At 62.2% G+C, this 21514-nt stretch overlaps 2 protein-coding genes across 3 annotated transcripts in view; one reads left to right on the top strand and one right to left on the bottom strand.

Annotated features, from left to right (window-relative positions):
- The window catches only part of SNRNP200 (small nuclear ribonucleoprotein U5 subunit 200), a 43480-nt gene extending 37675 nt beyond the window's left edge, over positions 1–5805 (bottom strand). Inside the window, exons 1-5 of the mRNA XM_085559347.1 lie at positions 5612–5805; positions 3957–4120; positions 2971–3142; positions 1855–2047; positions 1260–1315 (exon numbers count right to left, since the gene is read on the bottom strand). Coding sequence (XP_085415473.1) covers positions 1260–1315; positions 1855–2047; positions 2971–3142; positions 3957–4120; positions 5612–5656 — 630 coding nt within the window. The 5' untranslated portion in view covers positions 5657–5805. The remainder of the gene's footprint in view (positions 1–1259; positions 1316–1854; positions 2048–2970; positions 3143–3956; positions 4121–5611) is intronic.
- Positions 5806–8320: 2515 nt separating this feature from the next.
- SEMA4C (semaphorin 4C) lies at positions 8321–21302 on the top strand. 2 transcript variants are annotated; one of them, XM_085559348.1, is made up of 15 exons: positions 8321–8427; positions 10052–10195; positions 13041–13189; positions 13265–13327; positions 14415–14513; positions 15028–15124; positions 15197–15313; positions 15389–15537; positions 16558–16733; positions 17797–17941; positions 18907–19129; positions 19281–19396; positions 19475–19632; positions 19942–20012; positions 20470–21302. In XM_085559348.1, the coding sequence occupies exons 2-15, from the start codon at positions 10090–10092 to the stop codon at positions 21300–21302; spliced, it is 2502 nt and encodes an 833-aa protein (XP_085415474.1). In that variant the 5' UTR covers positions 8321–8427; positions 10052–10089. The 2 variants fall into 2 exon arrangements, with proteins under 2 accessions (XP_085415474.1, XP_085415475.1); XM_085559349.1 differs by lacking the exon at positions 8321–8427 and adding an exon at positions 8558–8651.
- The last annotated feature ends 212 nt before the right edge of the window (positions 21303–21514 follow it).

Here is a 21514-nt window from a genome sequence, read left to right as displayed (position 1 = left end):
TTTTCCCCCTGCAAAAATCCCATTTTTACCCCTTTTCCCTCAAAAATCCCATTTTTCCCCTCAAAAATCCCATTTTCCCCTCAAAAATCCCATTTTAATCCCTCTTTTCCCTCAGAAATCCCATCTTTACTCCAATCCCTTTTTCCCTCAGAAATCCCATTTAAACCCCACTTTTCCATCCAAAATCTTGTTTTTCCCCTCAAAAATCCCAGTTTTACCTCTGTTTTGCCTCAAAAAACCCATTTTTTCCCTCTATTCCCTCAGAAATCCCATTTTTACTCCTTTTCCCTCAAAAATCCCATTCCAAAATCCTTTTTTATCCTAAGAAATCCCATTTTAACCCTTCTTTTCCCCTAAAAATCCCATTTTCCCCCTTTTCCCTCAGAAATCTCACTTTTTCCCTCCAAAATCCCATTTTAACCCCTCTTTTTCCTCAGAAAGGCCATTTTCCCCCTCAAAAAATCCCATTTTTATCTGTCTTTTCCCTCAGAAATGCCATTTTTACTCCTCTTTTCCCTCCAAAATCCCATTTTTATCCCTTTTCCTACCTGAAAATGGGATCAAGGAAAACAGGATTTAGGTAAATGGGATCAGTGGGGTCCAGGGAGGAAAATGGGATTTAGGGAAATGGGATCAGTGGGATACAGGGAAGGAAATGGGATTTAGGAAAATGGGATTTAGGAAAATGGGATTTAGGAAAATGGGATTTAGGGCAATGGGATCAGTGGGATCCAAGAAAGGAAATGGGATTTAGGAAAATGGGATCAATGGGATCCAAGGAAGGAAATGGGATTTAGGAAAATGGGATTTAGGGCAAGGGGATCAGTGGGATCCAAGAAAGGAAATGGGAGTTAGGAAAATGGGATCAGGGCAATGGGATCAGTGGATCCAAGGAGGGCAATGGGATTTAGAAAAATGGGATTTAGGAAAATGGGATTTAGGAAAATGGGATTTAGGGCAATGTGATTAGTGGGATCCAAGAAAGGAAATGGGATTTAGGAAAATGGGATCAATGGGATCCAAGGAAGGAAATGGGATTTAGGAAAATGGGATTTAGGGCAAGGGGATCAGTGGGATCCAAGAAAGGAAATGGGAGTTAGGAAAATGGGATCAGGGCAATGGGATCAGTGGATCCAAGGAGGGCAATGGGATTTAGAAAAATGGGATTTAGGAAAATGGGATTTAGGAAAATGGGATTTAGGAAAAGGGCCGGGCTGACCCCCGGGTTTCGGGGCGAACGGGGCCGGGGCCGTCCCCACCTCCTCGTCGGACTCGAACTGAACGTTGACCCCGTAGGTCTCGTCGATGTTGTCATCTGCAGGGAACAGAATTGCTGGGAATTCCTGGGAATTCCGCATGGAATTCACCCGGGATTCACCCAGAGAATCCCCCAAAAAAACCCCCCAAAAATCCTAAATAAGATGGAAAATTGTTTGGAAAAATTAATGGAAAAATTCTGAAAAAAAATCACCAAAAATGACCAAAATATTGAGCGTTAAATAAAATATACACATAAGAAAATATTTTTTAAATTTAAAGAATTCCTTCAAATAATCTTCAAAAGTTACAAAAACAATTGCAAAAAAAAATCCCTTAAAAAATCACCAAAATAATCTCTAAAAATTACAAAAAAATCCCTAATAAAATCACAAAAAATTCCAAAAAAAACCCCCCAAAATACCCAAAAAAACCCCAAAAAATCAGATTTTATATATATATATACACACACAAAAAAAAAATTTAAAAATATTCCCCAAAAACCTCCAAAAACTGCAAACAATTGGAGACAAATTTATGAAAAAAAATGAAAAAAAATGATGAAAAAATTCCCAAAAAATCCCCAAATTGCCTCACCCATGTTCTGGATGTCCTTGTCGCCGCCGTAGTCGGTGATCTTCTTGCCCAGGTTGACCAGCACGTGGTAGCGCGTGTCGTCGGTGGGGCCCAGCAGCAGCTCCACCTCCTTGCGCCGCTCCTTGTCGCGCAGCTTCTCGTTCTTCAGCACGGCCAGGACCTCGTCGGCCGCCCCGCACAGGATGTCCCGGGGCTAAGGGGGGACAAGGGTGAGCAAGGAGCACCTTGGAGCCACCTGGGGTGGTGGGAAGTGTCCCAGATCCTGTTGGGACCAGATGGGCTTTGGTGTTCCTCCAACACAAACCACTCCATGGTTCCATGGTTCCATCCAAGTGGGATTTTGGGATGGGATTTTCCCTTTGAGGGGTTGGGATGGAATACCCAGAGCAGCTGGAATCCATGAAAGTGTCCAAGACACATTGAAAATGTCCCAACTTATGGTGTGACCAGATGAACTTTAAGGTTCCTTCCAACCCAAACCATTCCGTGGTTCCATGGTTCCATCTAGGTGGGATTTTGGGAAGGGATTTTCTCTTTGAGGGGCTGGGATGGAATTCCCAGAGCAGCTGGGATCCATGGACGTGTCCAAGACCAGCTTGGAGCCAACTGGAATGGTGGAAAATGTCCCAGCTCATGGTGACTTTTGGTGTTCCTCAAACCCAAACCATTCCATGGTTCCATGAGGAGATCTGGGTGGGATTTTGGGAAGGAATATTGGGAGAGGGGCTGGGATGGAATTCCCAAAGAAGTTAGGACCTCTGGAAGTGTCCAAATCAGGTTGGAGCCACCTGGGATGGTGGAAAATGTCCTAGGACATGGTAGGACCAGATGAACTTTAAGGTCCCTTCCATCCCAAACCATTCCATGGCTCCATGAGCAGATCTGCGTGGGATTTTGGGAAGGAATTTTCTCTTTGAGGGGCTGGGATGGAATTCCCAAAGACCTGGGATCCTTGGAAGCTTCCAAGACCAGGTCAATCCAGCAGAAACCCATGGTAGACCACCCCAACCCATGGTAGAACTTCCCAACTTCCAAACTCCCACCCAACCCAACCTACCCAACGGGACAGCGAGGGTCGGATTCCCAAATCCCAAATCCCAAAATCCCAGAGCTGACCTGGTCGCCCAGGGCGGCCTGGATGAAGCTGAGCAGGACCTCGTAGGTCTCGCGCGTCTCCTTGGTTTTGGGTTTGTAGATGATGCCCACCATCTCGTCGATGCCCTCCGACAGCAGCGTGTAGCCCTTCATCTTGTTGATGTCGTGCCGGTCCTCGTCCCTCTTCCTCCTCCTGGAAAAAATTTGGGAAAAAACCGGGAATTAGAGACGGTCAGCGTTCAAATCCGGGTTTTTTCGGAGGAAAAAATGAAAAAAATTTGATTGATTTTGGTTTTTTTGTGATGATTTTGGTATCTCCAATAATGGTGGCATTGGGGTTTTGGGTTTTTCACCTCCAGAATTCCCTCATGGCTCAAATCCTGCTTTTTCCAGAGCAGTTTATTCCCAAAAACTTGATTTATTTTCATTTTTTTGTGATTATTTTGGTGGTTCCAAGGTTGGTTTGGGTTTTGGGTTTTCCACTCCATGTATTTCCAAAATTGTTGAGTTGGAGAAAGGAAAACTCCAAGAAAAGAAGATTTTTTGGGATATTTAATACCAGGAAAAGCAGATTTTTTGGGATATTTAGCACCAGGAAAATCAGTTTTTTGGTACATTTAGCACCAGGAAAAATAGATTTTGTGGGAAACTGGGAACCAGGAAAAGCAGATTTTTTTATATTTAATACCAGGAAAATCAGTTTTTTGGTATATTTAGCACCAGGAAAAATAGATTTTGTGGGAAACTGGGAACCAGGAAAAGCAGATTTTTTTATATTTAATACCAGGAAAATCAGATTTTTTGGGATATTTAGCACCAAGAAAAGCAGGTTTATTTTGGATATTTAATACCAGGAAAATCAGATTTTTTTGGCTATTTACCACCAAAAAAACCCAATTTTTGGAGAACCCAACCCCTGAAAATCTCCTTTCTCAACGAGACTCCTCCCACCTCTGACCCCCTTCACCCCACGATCCCAGGCTGAAAATTCCCAAATTTCTGCTCACTTGGCTCTTCTCTCCTCCTGCATTTGGGGTTTGGTCCTCTGGGCCTTGTCCCCCATGCGGGTCCCCTCCAGCTTCCCCACCAGGGACAGGACCTCCCCCGTGGGCTCGTCCCGGCGCGTGCGGTCGATCAGCGAGCGGTCGGCTTGGAGCACCAGGTTGGAGTTCTGGGGGGAAAAATGGGATTAAATTGGGTTAAAAGGGGTTAAAATGGGCTTTAATAGGATTAAACAGGGTTAAAATGGGGTTAAATTTGGATTCCCCATTGGATCAGTGAGTGGTCGGCTTGGAGCACCAGGCTGGAGTTCTGGGGGGAAAAAGGGGATTAAATTGGGTTAAATTTGGGTTAAAATGGGATTAAAATGGGGTTAAAATTTGGATTCCCCATTGGATCAGGGAATGGTTGGCTTGTAGCACCAGGTTGGAGTGCTGGGGGGGGGGAAATGGGATTAAATTGGGTTAAAATGGGATTAAAATTGGATTCCCCATTGGATCAGGGAACGGTCAGCTTGGATCACCAGGTTAGAGTTCTGGAGGGAAAATGGGGCTAAAAAGGGATTAAATTGGGTTAAATTTGGGATAAATGGGGTTAAAATGGGGTCTAATGGAGTTAAAATTGGGTTAAAATTGGATTCCCCATTGGATCAGGGAACGGTTGGCTTGCAGCACCAGGTTGGAGTTCTGGGGGGGAAAAATGGGATTAAGTTAAAATGGGGTTAAATAGGGTTTAATAGCGTTAAAATGGGATTAAAATGGGGTTAAAAATTGGATTCCACATTGGATCAGGGAACAGTCTGCTTGCAGTATCAGCTTAGAGTTCTGGGGGGCAAAAATGGGATTAAATTGGGTTAAAATTGGATTAAATGGGGTTAAAATTGGATTCCCCATTGGATCAGGGAACAGTCGGCTTGGAGCACCAGGTTGGAGTTCTGGGGGGGGGGAAATGGGGAAAAATGGGATTAAATTGGGTTAAAATTGGGTTAAATGGGGTCAAAATGGGATTTGGAATGACGGGAATGGGGTTGAGGGGGAGAAGTCCAAGGGGTCCCAAAATGGGGATGGGGGATCCCAAAATGGGGATGGGGGATCCCAATATGGGGATGGGGGATCCCAAAATGGGGATGGGGAACCCCAAAATGGGGATGGGGGATCCCAAAATGGGACTGGGAACCCCAAAATGGGGATGGGGAACCCCAAAATGGGGATGGGGGATCCCAAAATGGGGATGGGGGATCCCAAAATGGGGATGGGGGATCCCAAAATGAGGATGGGGGATCCCAAAATGGGGATGGGGAACCCCAAAATGGGGATGGGGGATCCCAAAATGGGGATGGGGGATCCCAAAATGGGGATGGGGGATCCCAAAATGAGGATGGGGGATCCCAAAATGGGGATGGCGGATCCCAAAATGGGACTGGGAACCCCAAAATGGGGATGGGGGATCCCAAAATGGTACTGGGAACCCCTAAATGGGGATGGGGAACCACAAAATGGGGATGGGGGATCCCAATATGGTGATGGGGGATCCCAAAATGGGGATGGGGGATCCCAAAATGAGGATGGGGGATCCCAAAATGGGACTGGGAACCCCAAAATGGGGATGGGGAACCCCAAAATGGGGATGGGGGATCCGGGACGGGCACCGGGCGCATACTCACCGCCTTGTACTCATACTGCAGGCTACGGGCGGTCACGTCCGCCATGGCTGCAGCGGGAACGGGGCCCGGAACGGGGCCCGGAGCGGGAGCGGGGCCGGGAACAGGAGCGGGAACCGGAGCGGGCCCTGACGAGGCCGCGCCGCCGCCGCCGCCGCACCGGAAGCTCCCTCAGAATTTCCGGGTTAGGCGGAAACGCGCCGCGAGAACGCGGCTCCGCCCATCACAAGTTGTGATTGGTTGATTCCCGCTAAATCCCGCCCTACACGCCGGGACCTGCCTGTGATTGGCCGGGCCGCCAGCCCGCCACGTTTTGATTGACGTTTGTGCGCCTGAGGGCGCCTGAGGGCGGCGGGGCGGGGTAGAGGGCGGGGTCAGCGCGAAGTTTGCCGCTTGCTATTGGTGGGTTTTGTAAAAGCCACGCCCCCTTCTGGGACCACGCCCTTTTCCGGTGAGGGCACACGTGGTGGCCGCGGGGGGGGGACCCGACACCCCGAATTGTCCCCAAGGTCCGGGGGGGCACTGAGGGGGTCCAGGGCACTGGGGGGGTCTCTGGGCATTGGGGGGTCTCTGGGTATCGATGGCACCCTGGGCATTGGGGGGACCCTGGGTATTGGGGGTCTCTGGGCATTGGGGGGTTCCCGGGCACTGGGGGTCCCTGGGTATTGGGTGTCCATGGGCATTGGGGGTCCCTGGGCATTGGGGGGACCCTGGGTATTGGGGGTCTCTGGGTATTGAGGGCACCCTGGGTATTTGGGGGGTACCCGGGCACTGAGGGGTCCCTGGGCATTGGGGGTCTCTGGGCATTGGGGGTCCCTGGGCATTGGAGGTCCCTGGACACTGTGGGGGTCCCTGGGCATCGAGGGGTACCCGGGCACTGAGGGGTCCCTGGGCATTTGGGGGTCCCTCGGCATTGGGCGTCCCTGGGCATTTGGGGGTCCCTGGGCATTGGGGGGACCCTGGGCATTAGGGGTCTCTGGGCATTGGGGGTTTTCCAGGCACTGGGGGTCCATGGGTATTGGGGGTCCATGGGCATTGGGGGTCCCTGGGCATTTGGGGGACCCTGGGTATTGGGGGTCCCTGGGCATTTGGGGGACCCTGGGTATTGGGGGTCCATGGGCATTGGGGGTTCCTGGGCATTTGGGGGTCCCTGAGCATCAAGGGGTATCCAGGCACTGAGGGGTTCCTTGGCATTGGGGGTCCCTGGGCATCGAGGGGTCCCTGGACACTGGGGGTCCCTGGGCATTGGGGGGTACCCAGGCATTGGGGGGTCCCTGGGCACCGACGGGTCCCCGGGCATTTTGGGGTCCCAGAGTGCCCCCCAGGATTGTGTCCCCTGCATTTCGGGGTGGCAGGGACGCGGGCAGCCCCTCCCTGTCCCCGCTGGCTTTGGGGACGCAGCTCGGTGCCCGCTGCGGTGCCCTCGTTATCTCGGCCCCGTTAATTAGCGGAGCGCGGTGCCAGCGCCTGGAGAGGTGCCCGGCGGCCGTGCCAGCTTGGCCGTGCCCCGGCGGGGGTGGCACCGCGGGGCGCTTGTCCTGTCCCCGGAGGTGACACGGCTCTGCTGCCCACCCGGGGTTCGTGCTCATCCTCTCGGGGAGGGGATCCTGGCACCGGGGTGGCACTGGAGTGGCACTGGGATCTCACTGGGAATGGCACTGGAGTGGCACTGGGATCTCACTGAGGATGGCACCAGGGTGGCACTGGGAATGGCACTGGAGTGGCACTGGGACGGCAACAGTGGTGGCACTGTGAGCTAGGTTAACCCAGGCTGGGCTGAACCGGGTTAAACCAGGCTGGGCTGACCCGGTTAACCCAGGCTGGGCTGAGCCAAGCTGGGTTGAGCTGAGCCTGGTTAAGGTGGCCTGAACTGGGCTAAGGCCAACCGGGACACCCCAAACTGGGCTGAGCCCAACTGGGGCACCCCAAACTGGGCTGAGCCAGGCCAGTTGAGCTGAACTGGGATGAGCCCAACTGGGACACCCCAAACTGGGCTGAGCCAGGCCAGTGGGGCTGAACTGGGCTGAGCCCAACCGGGACACCCTGAACTGGGCTGAGCCCAACCAGGACACCCCAAACTGGGCTGAGCCCAACCGGGACACCCTGAACTGGGCTGAGCCAAACTGGGACACCCCAAAGTGGGCTGAGCCAGGCCAGTTGAGCTGAACTGGGCTGAGCCCAGTCAGAACACCCCAAACTGGGCTGAGCCCAACCGGGACACCCTGAACTGGGCTGCCTGCTTCTGGATCTGACCCGAGCCGAGCCGCGCTGGGCTGAGCCTGGTTGTCCCAACTGGTCCCAGTAAGACCCGAACGGTTCCGAGCCGAGCAGAGCCGAGCGCAGGCGGTTCCGACTGGCCCGGGGTGCGATTGGAGCCGAGCGGTCCCGAGCCAACCCGAGCGGTCCCGACCCGAGCGGTTCTGATCTGATCGGTCCCGATCCAAGTGGTTCCGATCTGACCCGAGCGGTCCCGACCCGACCCGAGCGGTTCCGATCCGACCCGACCCGACCCGAGCGGTCACGATCTGACCCGAGCGGTCCCGATCTGACCGGACCCGACCCGAGCGGTTCCGATCTGACCCGACCCGACCCGAGCGGCCCCGACCCGACCCGAGCGGTCCCGAGCCGAGCCCCGCGCCCGGCGGAGGGGCGGCCGTGACGTCACGGGGGGCGTGGCCCCGCTCCGCCGCTCCCGCCGCTCCCGCCGCCGCCCCCCCCGCGGCCCGGGCCCGCCCCCCGCCCCGCTCCGCCGCTCCGCCGCTCCGCCGCGCCCGGACCCCCGGGCCGCCCTCCGGGCCCCGCCGCCGCCGCGCCCTGAGGTGAGTGCAGCCCCCCGCCCCGCCCGGTATTGTTGTGGCGGAGCCGCGGGGGCGGCGGCAGCGGGAGGAGGAGGAGGAGGAGGCGCTTTGTTCCTCCCGGTACCGGGGATCGCCACCGGATCCCCCCCGCACCCTCCGCCCGTGGATGGGGGGGCCGGAATCGCCCCCCCCGCCGCCGCCGCCGCCGCTCGGGGCCGCCGGTGCAGCGGGGATCGACCCCCACGGTAATAACGGGAGCGGGGGGAGCGGGGATCCGCCACGGTAATAACGGGAGCGGGGATCCGCCACGGTAATAACGGGAGCGGGGGGAGCGGGGATCCCCCGCGGTAATAACGGGAGCGAGGGGTACCGGGATCCCCCCACGGTAATAACGGCACCGGGAGCGGGGATCCCGACCGGGAGCGGGGATCCGCCACGTTAATAACGGCACCGGGAGCGGGGGGAGCGGGGATCCCCCCCACGGTAATAACGGCACCGGGGGCGGGGGGTACCGGGATCCCCCCATGGGGGGAGCGGGGATCACCCCACGGTAATAACGGCACCGGGAGTGGGTGGGCGGCGGCGCCGGACCGTGGGGTGGCACCGCCTTGGGGACCCCCGGTGGCACCGCTTTGGGACCCCCGGGATGGCACCGCTCTGGGACCCCCGGGACACCGTGGCCGGCTGAGCGGGGCTGTCCCGGCTCCGGGGACCCGGCGGGGCCCGTGGCACCGTCGCCGTGCTTTGTCCCCGGTGCCGCGCCTGTTGCGAGCCCGGCTGTGCCTGTTGAGCCCCAGCCGTGCCCGCGGCAGCCTGGCCGTTCCTCTGGCACCCCGGGTGTGCCCAGGGCACCTCAAATGTCCCCCGGGGCACCCCAGATGTGTCCCTGGCACCCCAAATATCCCCCAGGGCACCCCAGATGTGTCCCTGGCACCCCAGCCTTGCCCTTGGCACCCCAGATGTGCCTGTTGTACCCCAGATGTGGCTGTCACATCCCAGCTGTGTTTGTGGCACCCCAACTATGCCCTTGGCCCCCCAGCTGTGCCGGTGGCAGCCCAGATGTGTCTCTGGCACCCCAAATGTCCCCTGTGCCCCCCAGATGTGTCTCTGGCACCCCAGATGTCCCCTGTGCCCCCCCAGATGTGTCTCTGGCACCCCAGATGTCCCCTGTGCCCCCCCAGATGTGTCCCTGGCAGCCCAGATGTGCTTGTGACACCCCAGCCGTGCCCGTGGCACCCCAGCCGTGCCCGTGCCAGCCCGGCCGGGGTGTCCCCCATTCCCACGGCCCTTCCCGTGCCCCCACCCTGCCGGAAATCCTTCCCGAGCCGTCACCGGGGCCCCCCCGAGCCCCCCCAAACTTCCTGCTTCCCGCCGGCCGGCCCAGAACAATCCCCGGCCGCATCCTGCCCGCCCCGGGGGCACCTCGGGGGCAGCCCCGGGGGCACCGGGGGGTCCCGGGCAGGACGTGCCAAACAGCCGGGCCACCCCCCCCCCACCGTCATCCCACCCCCAGCGTTTCCTGCTCCGCGCCTCGGGGTGTCCCACGGGGCGTGGGGGGACTCGTGACACCCTTGTGCCCGCCCGCGTGCCGCCACCGCTGCCCCGTGGCACCGACGGGCCCCGGCGTGGCCGTGTCCCCTGGCAGGGACCCCGTGGCGTGCCCGGCGCCGTGCCCCCGGTGCCATGGCTGCTGTCGTCGCCCCGCTGCTGCTGGCCCTGGCCGCCGCTGCCGCGGGCACGCCGGGGGCCTCGTGGAGTGCTGTGCCCAGGAGGACTGTGCCCTACGAGGGTGAGTGCCAGGGGGTCGGGGGGCTGCTGGGGTGGCATGTGGGGTGACACGGCGCCTGGTGGCTGCTGGCACCGCCTCGGGTGGCTTTTGTCCCTCCACACCCACGGGGCTTTGTTGGTCAGCACTGCGGGGTGGGTGGGTGTCCCCAAAATTGGGCTGTGGGGGGACAGTGTCCCCAAAATTGGGCTGTGCGGGGACAGTGTCCCCAAAGCTGGGCTGTGCGGGCACAGTGTCCCCAAAACTGGGCTGTGGGGGGACAGTGTCCCCAAAATTGGGCTGTGAGGGCACAGTGTCCCCAAAATTGGGCTGTGGGAGGGCACAGTGTCCCCAAAATTGGGCTGTGAGGGCACAGTGTCCCCAAAATTGGGCTGTGGGGGGACAGTGTCCCCAAAGCTGGGCTGTGGGGGGACATGTGCCAGGTGTGACATCCCCAGTCCTGTGCCACTGCCCCATGCTGTGTTCCTGTCCCCAACCTCTCTGCCACGTCCTCTGCTCATGTCCCTGCTCTGTCCCTATCCCAGTGCCCTGTCCCTTGTCCCCATCCCTGTATCGTGTCCCCTGTCCCATCCCTGTCCCTTGTCCCCATCCCAGTGCCCTGTCCCCTGTCCCCATCCCTGTGCTGTGTCCCCTGCCCCATCCCAGTGCCCTGTCCCTTGTCCCCATCCCTGTATCGTGTCCCCTGTCCCATCCCTGTCCCTTGTCCCCATCCCTGTATCGTGTCCCCTGTCCCATCCCTGTCCCCTGTCCCCATCCCAGTGCCCTGTCCTCTGTCCCCATCCCTGTATCGTGTCCCCTGTCCCATCCCTGTCCCCATCCCAGTGCCAGCTCCTTTGTCCTGTCCCTCCTCCGTGTCCCCTGTGTCCCCGCCCTGCCACCACCCTGTCCCATCCGCCTGCCGTGTCCCTTGTCCCATCCCTCTGCCGTTTCCTGTCCCCACGCCCTGCCATCATCCTGTCCTGTCCCTCTGCCATGTCCTGTGTCCCTGTCCTGTCCCTCTGCCATGTCCCGTGTCCCTGTCCCCATCCCTCTGCCATGTCCTGTGTCCCTGTCCTGTCCCTCTGCCATGTCCCGTGTCCCTGTCCCCATCCCTCTGCCATGTCCCGTGTCCCCTGTCCTGTCCCTCTGCCATGTCCCGTGTCCCCTGTCCCCGTCCCTCTGCCACGTGCCCCTGCCCTGCCAGCGCCCCGAGGTTCTGTCCCGTGCCAGCAGCCGGTGTCCCTGCCCTGTGCTGTCACCCTGTGTCCCCATGCCGTGCCAGCTCCAGTGTCCCTGTCCCCCTGCCATGCCCTGTGTCCCCATTCCCCTGTCCCCATGTGGTGGTGGCAGTGTCCCCTGTCCTCGCCTTGTTCCATGCCACTGTCCCCGTGCCATGTCCCCTGTCCCCAACCTTTCCTGTGCCATGTCCCCTGTCCCCAACCTTTCCTGTGCCACTGTCCCCGTGCCATGTCCCCTGTCCCCACACCCTTACTGTGCCACTGTCCCCGTGCCATGTCCCCTGTCCCCATTCCTTTCCTGTGCCACTGTCCCCTGTCCCCGCACCCTTACTGTGCCACTGTCCCCGTGCCATGTCCCCTGTCCCCAACCTTTCCTGTGCCATGTCCCCTGTCCCCACACCCTTACTGTGCCACTGTCCCTGTGCCATGTCCCCATGTCCCCACATCTTTCCGGTGCCACTGTCCCTGTGCCACTGTCCCCTGTCCCCACACCTTTACTGTGCCACTGTCCCCTGTCCCTATTCCTTTCCTGTGCCGTGTCCCCTGTCCCCACACCCTTACTGTGCCACTGTCCCCGTGCCATGTCCCCTGTCCCCATTCCTTTCCTGTGCCATGTCCCCTGTCCCCCCGCCCGGGACCCCACCCTCAGCAGTGCCCCTGTCCCCGTGCTGCCCCCGTGCCGTGCCAGCCCCTGTCCCTGTCCCCGCCCGGGGCCCTGGCGCTGTCCCCTCAATGGCTCCTTTCTGCCGAGCCCGGGGGTGGCCGGGGGGCACGGGGGGGGCGCGGGGTCCCTGCAAAGGCCACTGTGTTCGGTGACAAAGGGACCTTTGTGTGCCACGGGGCCGGGGGTGGCCGGCGGGGGCGGGGGGTGCCCCTGGGGGTCCCTGCTCTGGGTCCCCGTGTCCCCACAGAGCCGTGGAGGAGGGGGGTACCCGCATGGTGTCCCCACAGAGCTGCATGGCGGGGTCCTCATGTCCCCTCAGAGCTCTGGGGTCCCAGCCCGGTGTCCCCACAGAGCTGTGGGTGGGATCTGACAGGGGTTGGGGGGTGCTGTGGGGTCCCAGCCCGCTGTCCCCGCAGTCTGTGGGGTCCCAGCCCATGTCCCAGCCCGTGTCCCGGTGTCCCCACAGTCCCTGGTGTCCCAGCCCGTGTCCCCTGTCCCCACAGTCTGTGGTGTCCCCACAGTTTGCATTATCCCAGCCCAGTTTCCCTTGTCCCCTCAGAGCTCTGGGGTCCCAGCCCATGTCCCCACAAAGCCGTGGGTGGGATCTGACAGGGGTTGGGGGGTGCTGTGGGGTCCCAGCCCGCTGTCCCTGTGTCCCCGCAGTCCCTGGTGTCCCAGCCCATTGTCCCTGTCCCCGCAGTCCTTGGTGTCCCAGCCCGTGTCCCAGCCCGTGTCCTGGTGTCCCCACAGTCCGTGGTGTTCCAGCCCGTGTCCCTGTCCCCGCAGTCCCTGGTGTCCCAGCCCGTGTCCCAGCCTGTGTCCCGGTGTCCCCGCAGTCCCTGGTGTCCCAGCCCATTGTCCCAGTGTCCCTGCAGTCCCTGGTGTCCCAGCCCGTGTCCCAGCCCGTGTCCCAGCCCGTGTCCCGGTGTCCCAGCCCGTGTCCCAGCCCGTGTCCCTGTCCCCGCAGAGCTGCAGGACACCGCCCGCCGTTTCTCCCAGGGCGGGGTCTCTCACTACTTGACGCTGACGCTGGACGAGGCCGAGGCGCTGCTCTACGTGGGTGCCCGCGAGGCCGTGTTCGCCCTGGCCACGGGCACCGTGGAGCTCAAGGCGGCGGTGAGGACCCCAAAAGCGGGCAGGGTTTGGGGTGGGGGGTGCCCTGCCAGCCCCTGACCCCTGTGCCACCCCCAGATCTCCTGGGAGGCGCCCGTGGAGAAGAAGGCGGAGTGTGTGCAGAAGGGCAAGAACAACCAGGTGGGCACGGGGCGCTGGGGGGCTTTGGGGCACCGTGCCAGCTCCAGGGGCCTGTCCCTGTGTCCCTGTGCCATGTTCTGTGTCCCTGTGCCATGTTCTGTGTTCCTGTGCCATGCCAGCTCCAGGGGCCTGTCCCTGTGTCCCTGTGCCATGTTCTGTGTCCCTGTGCCATGTTCTGTGTCCCTGTGCCATGCCAGCTCCAGGGGCCTGTCCCTGTGTCCCTGTGTCATATTCTCTGTCCCTGTGCCATGTTCTGTGTCCCTGTGCCATGTTCTGTGTCCCTGTGCCATGCCAGCTCCAGGGGCCTGTCCCTGTGTCCCTGTGTCCCTGTGTCCCTGTGTCCCTGTGTCCCTGTGTCCCTGTGCCATGTTCTCTGTCCCTATGCCATGTTCTGTGTCCCTGTGCCATGCCAGCTCCAGGGGCCTGTCCCTGTGTCCCTGTGTCCCTGTGTCCCTGTGTCCCTGTGTCCCTGTGTCCCTGTGCCATGTTCTGTGTCCCTGTGCCATGTTCTGTGTCCCTGTGCCATGCCAGCTCCAGGGGCCTGTCCCTGTGTCCCTGTGCCATGTTCTGTGTTCCTGTGCCATGCCAGCTCCAGGGGCCTGTCCCTGTGTCCCTGTGCCATGTTCTGTGTCCCTGTGCCACGTTCTGTGTCCCTGTGCCATGCCAGCTCCAGAGTCCCTGTCCCTGTGCCACGTTCTGTGTCCCTGTGCCGTGCCAGCTCCAGAGTCCCTGTGTCCCTGTGCTGTGCCACATTTCCCTTGCCCCTATGTGGTGGCAGTGTCCCCTGTCCTCTACCTCTGTCCCATGCCACTGTCCCCGTGCCGTGTCCCCTGTCCCCGCTCCTTTCCTGTGCCATGTCCCTGTGCCATGTCCCCTGTCCTCTACCTCTGTCCCATGCCACTGTCCCTGTGCCGTGTCCCCTGTCCCCTCTCCTTCGCCGTGCCATGTCCCCGTGCCGTGTCCCCTGTCCCCACTCCTTTCCTGTGCCATGTCCCGTGCCGTGTCCCCTGTCCCCGCTCCTTCGCCGTGCCACTTTGCCAGTGCCACCTGCCTTGTCCCCGTTAATGTCCCCTGTGTCCCCTGGCAGACCGACTGCTTCAACTACGTGCGCTTCCTGCAGAGCTACAACAGCTCCCACCTGTACGCCTGCGGCACCTACGCCTTCCAGCCCAAGTGCACCTACATCGTGAGTGGGCTCCCAAAGCCGGGTCCCCAAACGTCCCCTGCCCTGCCCGGGGATGTGGCCCCGTCCCCAGGGCTGGCCCTGTCCCCAGGGGTGGCATTCAGGGCGGTTTTGTGGCCGTGAGGGCAGGTTGGAGGTGTCTCCTGTGCAGATGGATCATCAGGGACAGGAACACCCTTGGGTGAGGGACAGGGACAGTCCCTGATGGGTCATCTCGGAGGGGTCGCTGTCCCCAGAGTGGCCCAGGGCTGTCCCTGTCCCCAGGAGGACCATCCAGGGATGTCCCCATCCCTCATCCAAGGGTGTCCCTGTCCTCTGGAGGGTGGCCCCAGCCTGTCCCTGTCCCCAGGAGGACCATCCAGGGCTGTCCCTGTCTCTGAAGGATCATCTGGGGGTGTCCCTGCCCCTCATCCAGGGCTGTCCCTGTCCCCAGGAGTGTCACCTGCAGGGTGCCCATGTCCCTGGGGCCTGTCTGGGTGGCACAGACATGACCCAGTGCCCCCCCCGTGCCCCCCAGGAGCTCTCTGGCTTCACCCTGGACCCGGTGGCGTTCGAGGACGGCAAAGGCAAATGTCCCTACGACCCCACCAAGGGCCACACCGGCCTCATCGTGGGTAGGTGACACTTCTGGGGGCACTGAGGGGTGGCACCGTGCCCGCCAGCCTCCTTAAACGCCTCCCTCACAGACGGGGAGCTCTACTCTGCCACCTTCAACAACTTCCTGGGCACGGAGCCCGTCATCCTGCGCAACCTGGGCCCGCACTACTCCGTGAAGACCGAGTACCTGACCTCGTGGCTCAACGGTGGGCACAGCGGGGCGCGCGGGGAGGGCACGGGGCGCGCGGGGAGGGCACCGGTGTGACCGGGTGCTTCTGCAGAGCCTCACTTCGTGGCCTCGGCCTTCGTGCCCGAGAGCGCGGGCAGCAGCGGCGACGACGACAAGGTGTACTTCTTCTTCAGCGAGCGCGCCGTCGAGTACGACTGCTACGCCGAGCAGGTGGTGGCACGGGTGGCACGGGTCTGCAAGGTACGCCTGGGCACCCCTGGGCACACCTGGGGACACGCACCGAGCTGTCTGAGGGCACGGGGTTGGGCACCGAGTGCTACGCCGAGCGGGTGGTGGCACAGTCTGCAGGGTACCTTGCTGGTGCCCATGGTCACCATGGTGGCCCTGTCCTGGTGCCCATGGTGGCCTTGTCCCAGTGCCAGTGGTCACCATAGTGGCCTTGTCCTGGTGCCCATGGTCACCATGGTGGTTCTGTCCTGGTGCCCATGGTGGCCTTGTCCTGGTGCCCATGGTCACCATGGTGGCCTTGTCCTGGTGCCCATGGTGGCCTTGTCCCTGTCCCAGTGTTCACCACAGTGTCCCTGTCCTGGGGCCCACGGTCACCATGGTGGCCTTGTCCTGGTGCCCATGGTGGCCTTGTCCTGGTGCCCATGGTCACCATGGTGGCCCTGTCTTGGTGCCCATAGTGGCCTTGTCCCAGTGCCAGTGGTCACCATGGTGGCCCTGTCCTGGTGCCCATAGTGGCCTTGTCCCAGTGCCAGTGGTCACCATAGTGGCCTTATCCTGGTGCCCATGGTGGCCTTGTCCTGGTGCCCATGGTCACCATGGTGGCCATGTCTCAGTGCCTTTGGTGCCTGCAGTGGCTGTGTCCCAGTGTTCACCACAGTGTCCCTGTCCTGGGGCCCATGGTCACCATGGTGGCCGTGTCCTGGTGCCCATGGTGGCCTTGTCCCAGTCCCAGTGGTCACCACAGTGTCCCTGTCCTGGTGCCCGTGGTCACCATGGTGGCCGTGTCCTGGTGCCCATGGTGGCCTTGTCCCTGTCCCAGTGTTCACCACGGTGTCCCTGTCCTGGGGCCCACGGTCACCATGGTGGCCTTGTCCTGGTGCCCATGGTGGCCTTGTCCCTGTCCCAGTGTTCACCACGGTGTCCCTGTCCTGGGGCCCACGGTCACCATGGTGGCCGTGTCCTGGTGCCCGTGGTCACCATGGTGCCCGTGTCCTGGTGCCCGCGGTGCCCACAGCGGCCTGTGCCCGGCAGGGGGACGTGGGCGGCGCGCGGACGCTGCAGAAGAAGTGGACGTCGTTCCTGAAGGCGCGCCTGGTGTGCTCGGCGCCCGAGCAGCAGCTGCACTTCAACCGCCTGCAGGCCGTCTTCACCCTGCCCGGTGCCCGCTGGCAGGACACCGCCTTCTTCGGCGTCTTCCAGGCCCGCTGGTGAGTGCCCGCCGTGCCCGCGCCGGCCTGCGCACCGGGGGCCAGGTCCCAGTGACCGTGGTGGTCTTGATCTGGTGGCCATGGTGGCCTTGTCCCAGTGACTGTGGTGGTCTTGTCCCAGTGGCCGTGGTGGTCTTCATCTGGTGGCCGTGGTGGTCTTGTCCCAGTGACTGTGGTGGTCTTGTCCCAGTGGCCGTGGTGGTCTTCATCTGGTGGCCGTGGTGGCCTTGTCCCAGTGACTGTGGTGGTCTTGTCCCAGTGGCCGTGGTGGTCTTCATCTGGTGGCCGTGGTGGTTTTGTCCCTTTGCCCATGGTGGTCTTGACCTGGTGGCCATGGTGGCCTTGATCTCGTGGCCGTGGTGGCCTTGTCCCAGTGACTGTGGTGGTCTTGATCTGGTGGCCGTGGTGGTCTTGTCCCAGTGCCCATGGTGGTCTTGTCCCAGTGACCGTGGTGGTCTTCATCTGGTGGCCATGGTGGTCTTGTCCCAGTGACTGTGGTGGTCTTGTCCCTGTGCCCATGGTGGTCTTGTTCTGGTGACCATGGTCACCATGGTGGCCTTGTCCTGGTGCCCATGATGGCCCTGTCCTAGTGACCATGGTGGCCTTGTTCTGGTGACCACGGTCACCATGGTGGCCCTGCCCCGCTGCCCATGGTGTCCATGGTGGCCTTGTCCCTGTGCCCATGATGGCCCTGTCCTGGTGCCCATGGTGGCATTGTCCCAGTGCCCATGGCATCCCTGCCCTGGTACCCGTGGTGCCCATGGTGCCCCTGCCCTGGTGCCCATGGTGCCCGTGGTGTTTCTGCCCTGGTGCTCATGGTGGCCGTGGTGCCCCTGTCCTGGTGCCCATGGTGGCCTTGTCCCAGTGCCCATGGTGTTCGTGCCCGTGGTGCCCCTGTCCTGATGCCCATGGTGCCCCTGTCCTGGTGTCCTGGTGCCCATGGTGTCCCTGTCCTGGTGCCCATGGTGTTCCTGCCCTGGTGCCCGTGGTGCCCCTGTCCCGGTGCCCTGGTGGCCGTGGTGTCCCTGCCCGGTGCCCACTGTGCCACCTGCTGTGCCCGCAGGGGGGACGTGGACGTCTCTGCCATCTGCCGCTACCCCATCCTGGAGGTGAGGAAGGCCTTCGAGGGGCCCTACAAGGAGTACCGGGAGCAGGCGCAGAAGTGGGGGCGCTACTCGGGCGAGGTGCCCACGCCCCGGCCCGGCGCGGTGAGAGCGGGCACGCAGCCGGCTGGGGGTGCTGGGGGCAGCTGTGGGGCTGGCATCCGTCCCTGGGGTTGGCATCCATCCGTGAGGGGTTGGCATCCATCCGTGAGGGGTTGGGAGCCATCCATGAGGGGTTGGCATCCATCCCTGGGGGTTGGCATCCATCCCTGGGGGATTGGGATCCATCCGTGAGGGGTTGGCATCCATCCCTGGGGGTTGGGATCCATCCCTGGGGTTGGCATCCATCCCTGGGGGTTGGGATCCATCCCTGGGGGTTGGCATCCATCCGTGAGGGGTTGGGATCCATCCCTGGGGTTGGCATCCATCCATGGGGGTTGGGATCCATCCATGAGGGGTTGGCATCCATCCATGAGGGGTTGGCATCCATCCCTGGGGGTTGGGATCCATCCATGGGGTTTGGGATCTATCCCTGGGGGTTGGCATCCATCCGTGAGGGGTTGGGAGCCATCCATGAGGGGTTGGCATCCATCCCTGGGGGATTGGGATCCATCCATGAGGGATTGGCATCCATCCCTGGGGGTTGGCATCCATCTCTGAGGGGTTGGGAGCCATCCGTGAGGGGTTGGCATCCATCCATGGGGGGTTGTGATCCATCCATGGGGGTTGGCATCCATCCGTGAGGGATTGGGATCCATCCCTGGGGTTGGCATCCATCCATGGGGGTTGGGAGCCATCCATGAGGGGTTGGCATCCATCCGTGAGGGGTTGGCATCCATCCGTGAGGGGTTGGGATCCATCCCTGGGGTTGGCATCCATCCCTGGGGTTTGGGATCCATCCATGACGGGTTGGGAGCCATCCGTGGGGCTGGTGGTGCCCTTGAGGGGTTGGCATCCATCTCTGCCATCCTGAGAGGGATTTGGGATCCATCTGCGCCCTCCTGAGAGGGGTTGGGAGCCGCCCTGGTGCCCTCCATGCCATGACACGGCCCATGGTGCCCTCCTGGCAGTGCATCACGGACTGGCACCGGCAGAACGGCTTTGCCAGCTCGCTGGAGCTGCCCGACAACACGCTCAACTTCGCCAAGAAGCACCCGCTGATGGACCAGCCGGTGCCACCCCAGCGCGGCCGCCCGCTGCTGCTCAAGAGGGATGCCAACTTCACCCAGCTCGTGGTGGACCGCGTGGCAGGGCTGGACGGGGCCACCTACGAGGTGCTCTTCATTGGCACAGGTGCTGGATGCCAGGGGACACAGGGACAGGGACAGAGGGAGAGGGCACCAAGGGAAGAGGGCACGGAGAGGACAGGGCACCGAGGGACAGGGCACCGAGGAGGCCGCCCCTGCGGCGCCCGCGGCTCAGTGCCCGCCGTGCCCGCCCGCAGGTGACGGCTGGGTGCACAAGGCGCTGGATTTGGGCACCCGCACCCACCTGGTGGAGGAGCTGCAGGTGTTCGAGCCGCCGCAGCCCGTCGAGAGCCTGGTACTGGCGGGCACCAAGGTGAGCGTGCCAGGGGGGCGGCGGCGGCGCCGCGGCACCGGCGGCGGCGCCCGGCTGACCCCTGCCCTGCCCTGGCAGAAGCTGCTGTTCGCCGGGTCCCGCTTGCAGGTGGCACAGCTGCCCCTGGCAGAGTGCGGGCGCTACCGCTCCTGCACCGACTGCGTGCTGGCACGGGACCCCTACTGCGCCTGGAGCCGCAACGGCAGCGCCTGCGTCCGCGCCGACGGGCACAACGGGTACGGGCACCGGGCACCGGGATGGCGCCCGGGCTTTGGGGATGGTACCCAGGGCACGGGGATGGCACCCAGGGCAGGCTCAGGCTGGATTTTGGGAAAGGTTCTGTCCCCAGAGGGTGCCGGGCACTGCCCAGGGAATGGGCACGGCCCCGAGGCTGCTCCAGGAGCCTTTGGGTGTTGGGGTGTCTGTGCAGGGCTGCCAGGGTGGGGTTTTGGGGTGTCTGGGCAGTGCCAGGGGTGGGATCAGGGATCCCCGGGGGTCCCTGGGGGGCACCACGGGGACCCCCTGAGTGTGCCCTCCTCCCGCAGGTCCCACCTGGTGCAGGACGTGCTGAGCTCCGACACCGGCGCCTGCTCCGTGCCACAGGTGGCCAAGCAAGGTGAGACCCTAAGGGTGGCACGTGGGTGTGCCCGTGGCATCCCGCACACCCCGTGCCATCCCATGGACCTCATCCCACCCCATCCCGTCCCACAGATCCCATCCCATCCCGTGGATCCCATCCCATCCCATGGATCCCATCCCATTGTTCCCATCCCATGGACCCCATTCCATCCCATTCCATCCCACCCCATTGATGCCATCTCATCCCACTGATCCCATCCCATGGATCCCATTCCACGAAACCCATCCCATGGATCCCACCCTATCCCATGGATCCCACCCCATGGATCCCATCTCATCCCATGGATCCCATCCCATGGATCCCACCCTATCCCATGGATCCCATCCTAACCCATGCCATGGACCCCACCCCATCGCATGGATCCCACCCCACGGATCCCACCCCACGACCCCGCCGGTCCCCCCCGTCCCCGCTGAGCTGCCGGTGCCCGCAGGGCCGCTGACCCCCAAGAACGTGACGGTGGTGGCGGGCACGGACCTGGTGCTGACGTGCCGCCTGGCCTCCAACCTGGCGCGCGCCCTCTGGACCTTCGAGGGCCGGGCGCTGGCGGCGCAGCAGGCGCTGCTGCCGGGCGAGGCGCGGCTGCGGGCGCTGGTGGTGCCCGGCGCGGGCGCCCAGCACAGCGGCACGTACCGCTGCCTGGCCGAGGAGCAGGGCGCCCGCCTGCCCGCCCAGGAGTACCGCGTGGCCGTGCTGCCCGGCCCGGGCGCGCCGCTGGAGACGCGGGCGCCGCCGCAGGGCCTGGGCGCCGTCTGGGCGCTGGCCGTGTGCCTGGGCGCCCTGTGCCTGCTGCTGCTGCTGGCCGTGCTGTCGCTGTGGCGCCGGCTGCGCCGCGAGCTGGGCAAGGGCGCCAAGGCCATCGAGAGCACCCTGGTGTACCCCATCGAGCTGCCCAAGGAGCCGCCCAGCCCGCGCTTCGTGCCCAGCGCCGCCTCCGACTCGGACGAGAAGCTCTGGGACCCGGCCAGTTACTACTACTCAGACGGGTCGCTGAAGATCGTGCCGGGCCACGCCGGCGCCGCGGGCGCCGCCCGCTGCCGCAACGGCGCCGCCTCGCCGCCCGCCGCCGTGCCCGGGCAGCCGCTGCACTCGCCCACGCGCATCCACCTGGGCGCCCTGCGCGGCTCGGCCTCCAACGGGTACATCCGGCTGGCGCTGGGCGCCGAGGAGCGCCCGGCCTGCGCCGACCTGGCCGAGGAGCTGCGGCGCAAGCTGCAGCAGCGCCAGCCCCTGCCCGACTCCAACCCCGAGGAGTCCTCGGTGTGAGCCGCGCCCGGCGCGGGCACCGCCGAGCGGGCACGGCGGAGCTGGTGTCGGCATCCGGCTGGGGACGGGTGGATGGCACCACATCCCGGCTGGGGATGAGAGCCTGGCACCACATCCCGGCTGGGGATGGAAGTTTGACACCAGGACCTGGCTGTGGATGGACACCTGGCACCAAAACCTGGCTGTGGATGGACACCTGGCACCAAAACCTG

The sequence above is a fragment of the Lonchura striata genome, chromosome 22 (genome assembly GCF_050655825.1).
Source record: "Lonchura striata isolate lonStrDom1 chromosome 22, ASM5065582v1, whole genome shotgun sequence".
NCBI classification, from domain to species: Eukaryota; Metazoa; Chordata; class Aves; order Passeriformes; family Estrildidae; genus Lonchura; species Lonchura striata.
This window is presented reverse-complemented; position numbering and strand designations above follow the sequence as displayed.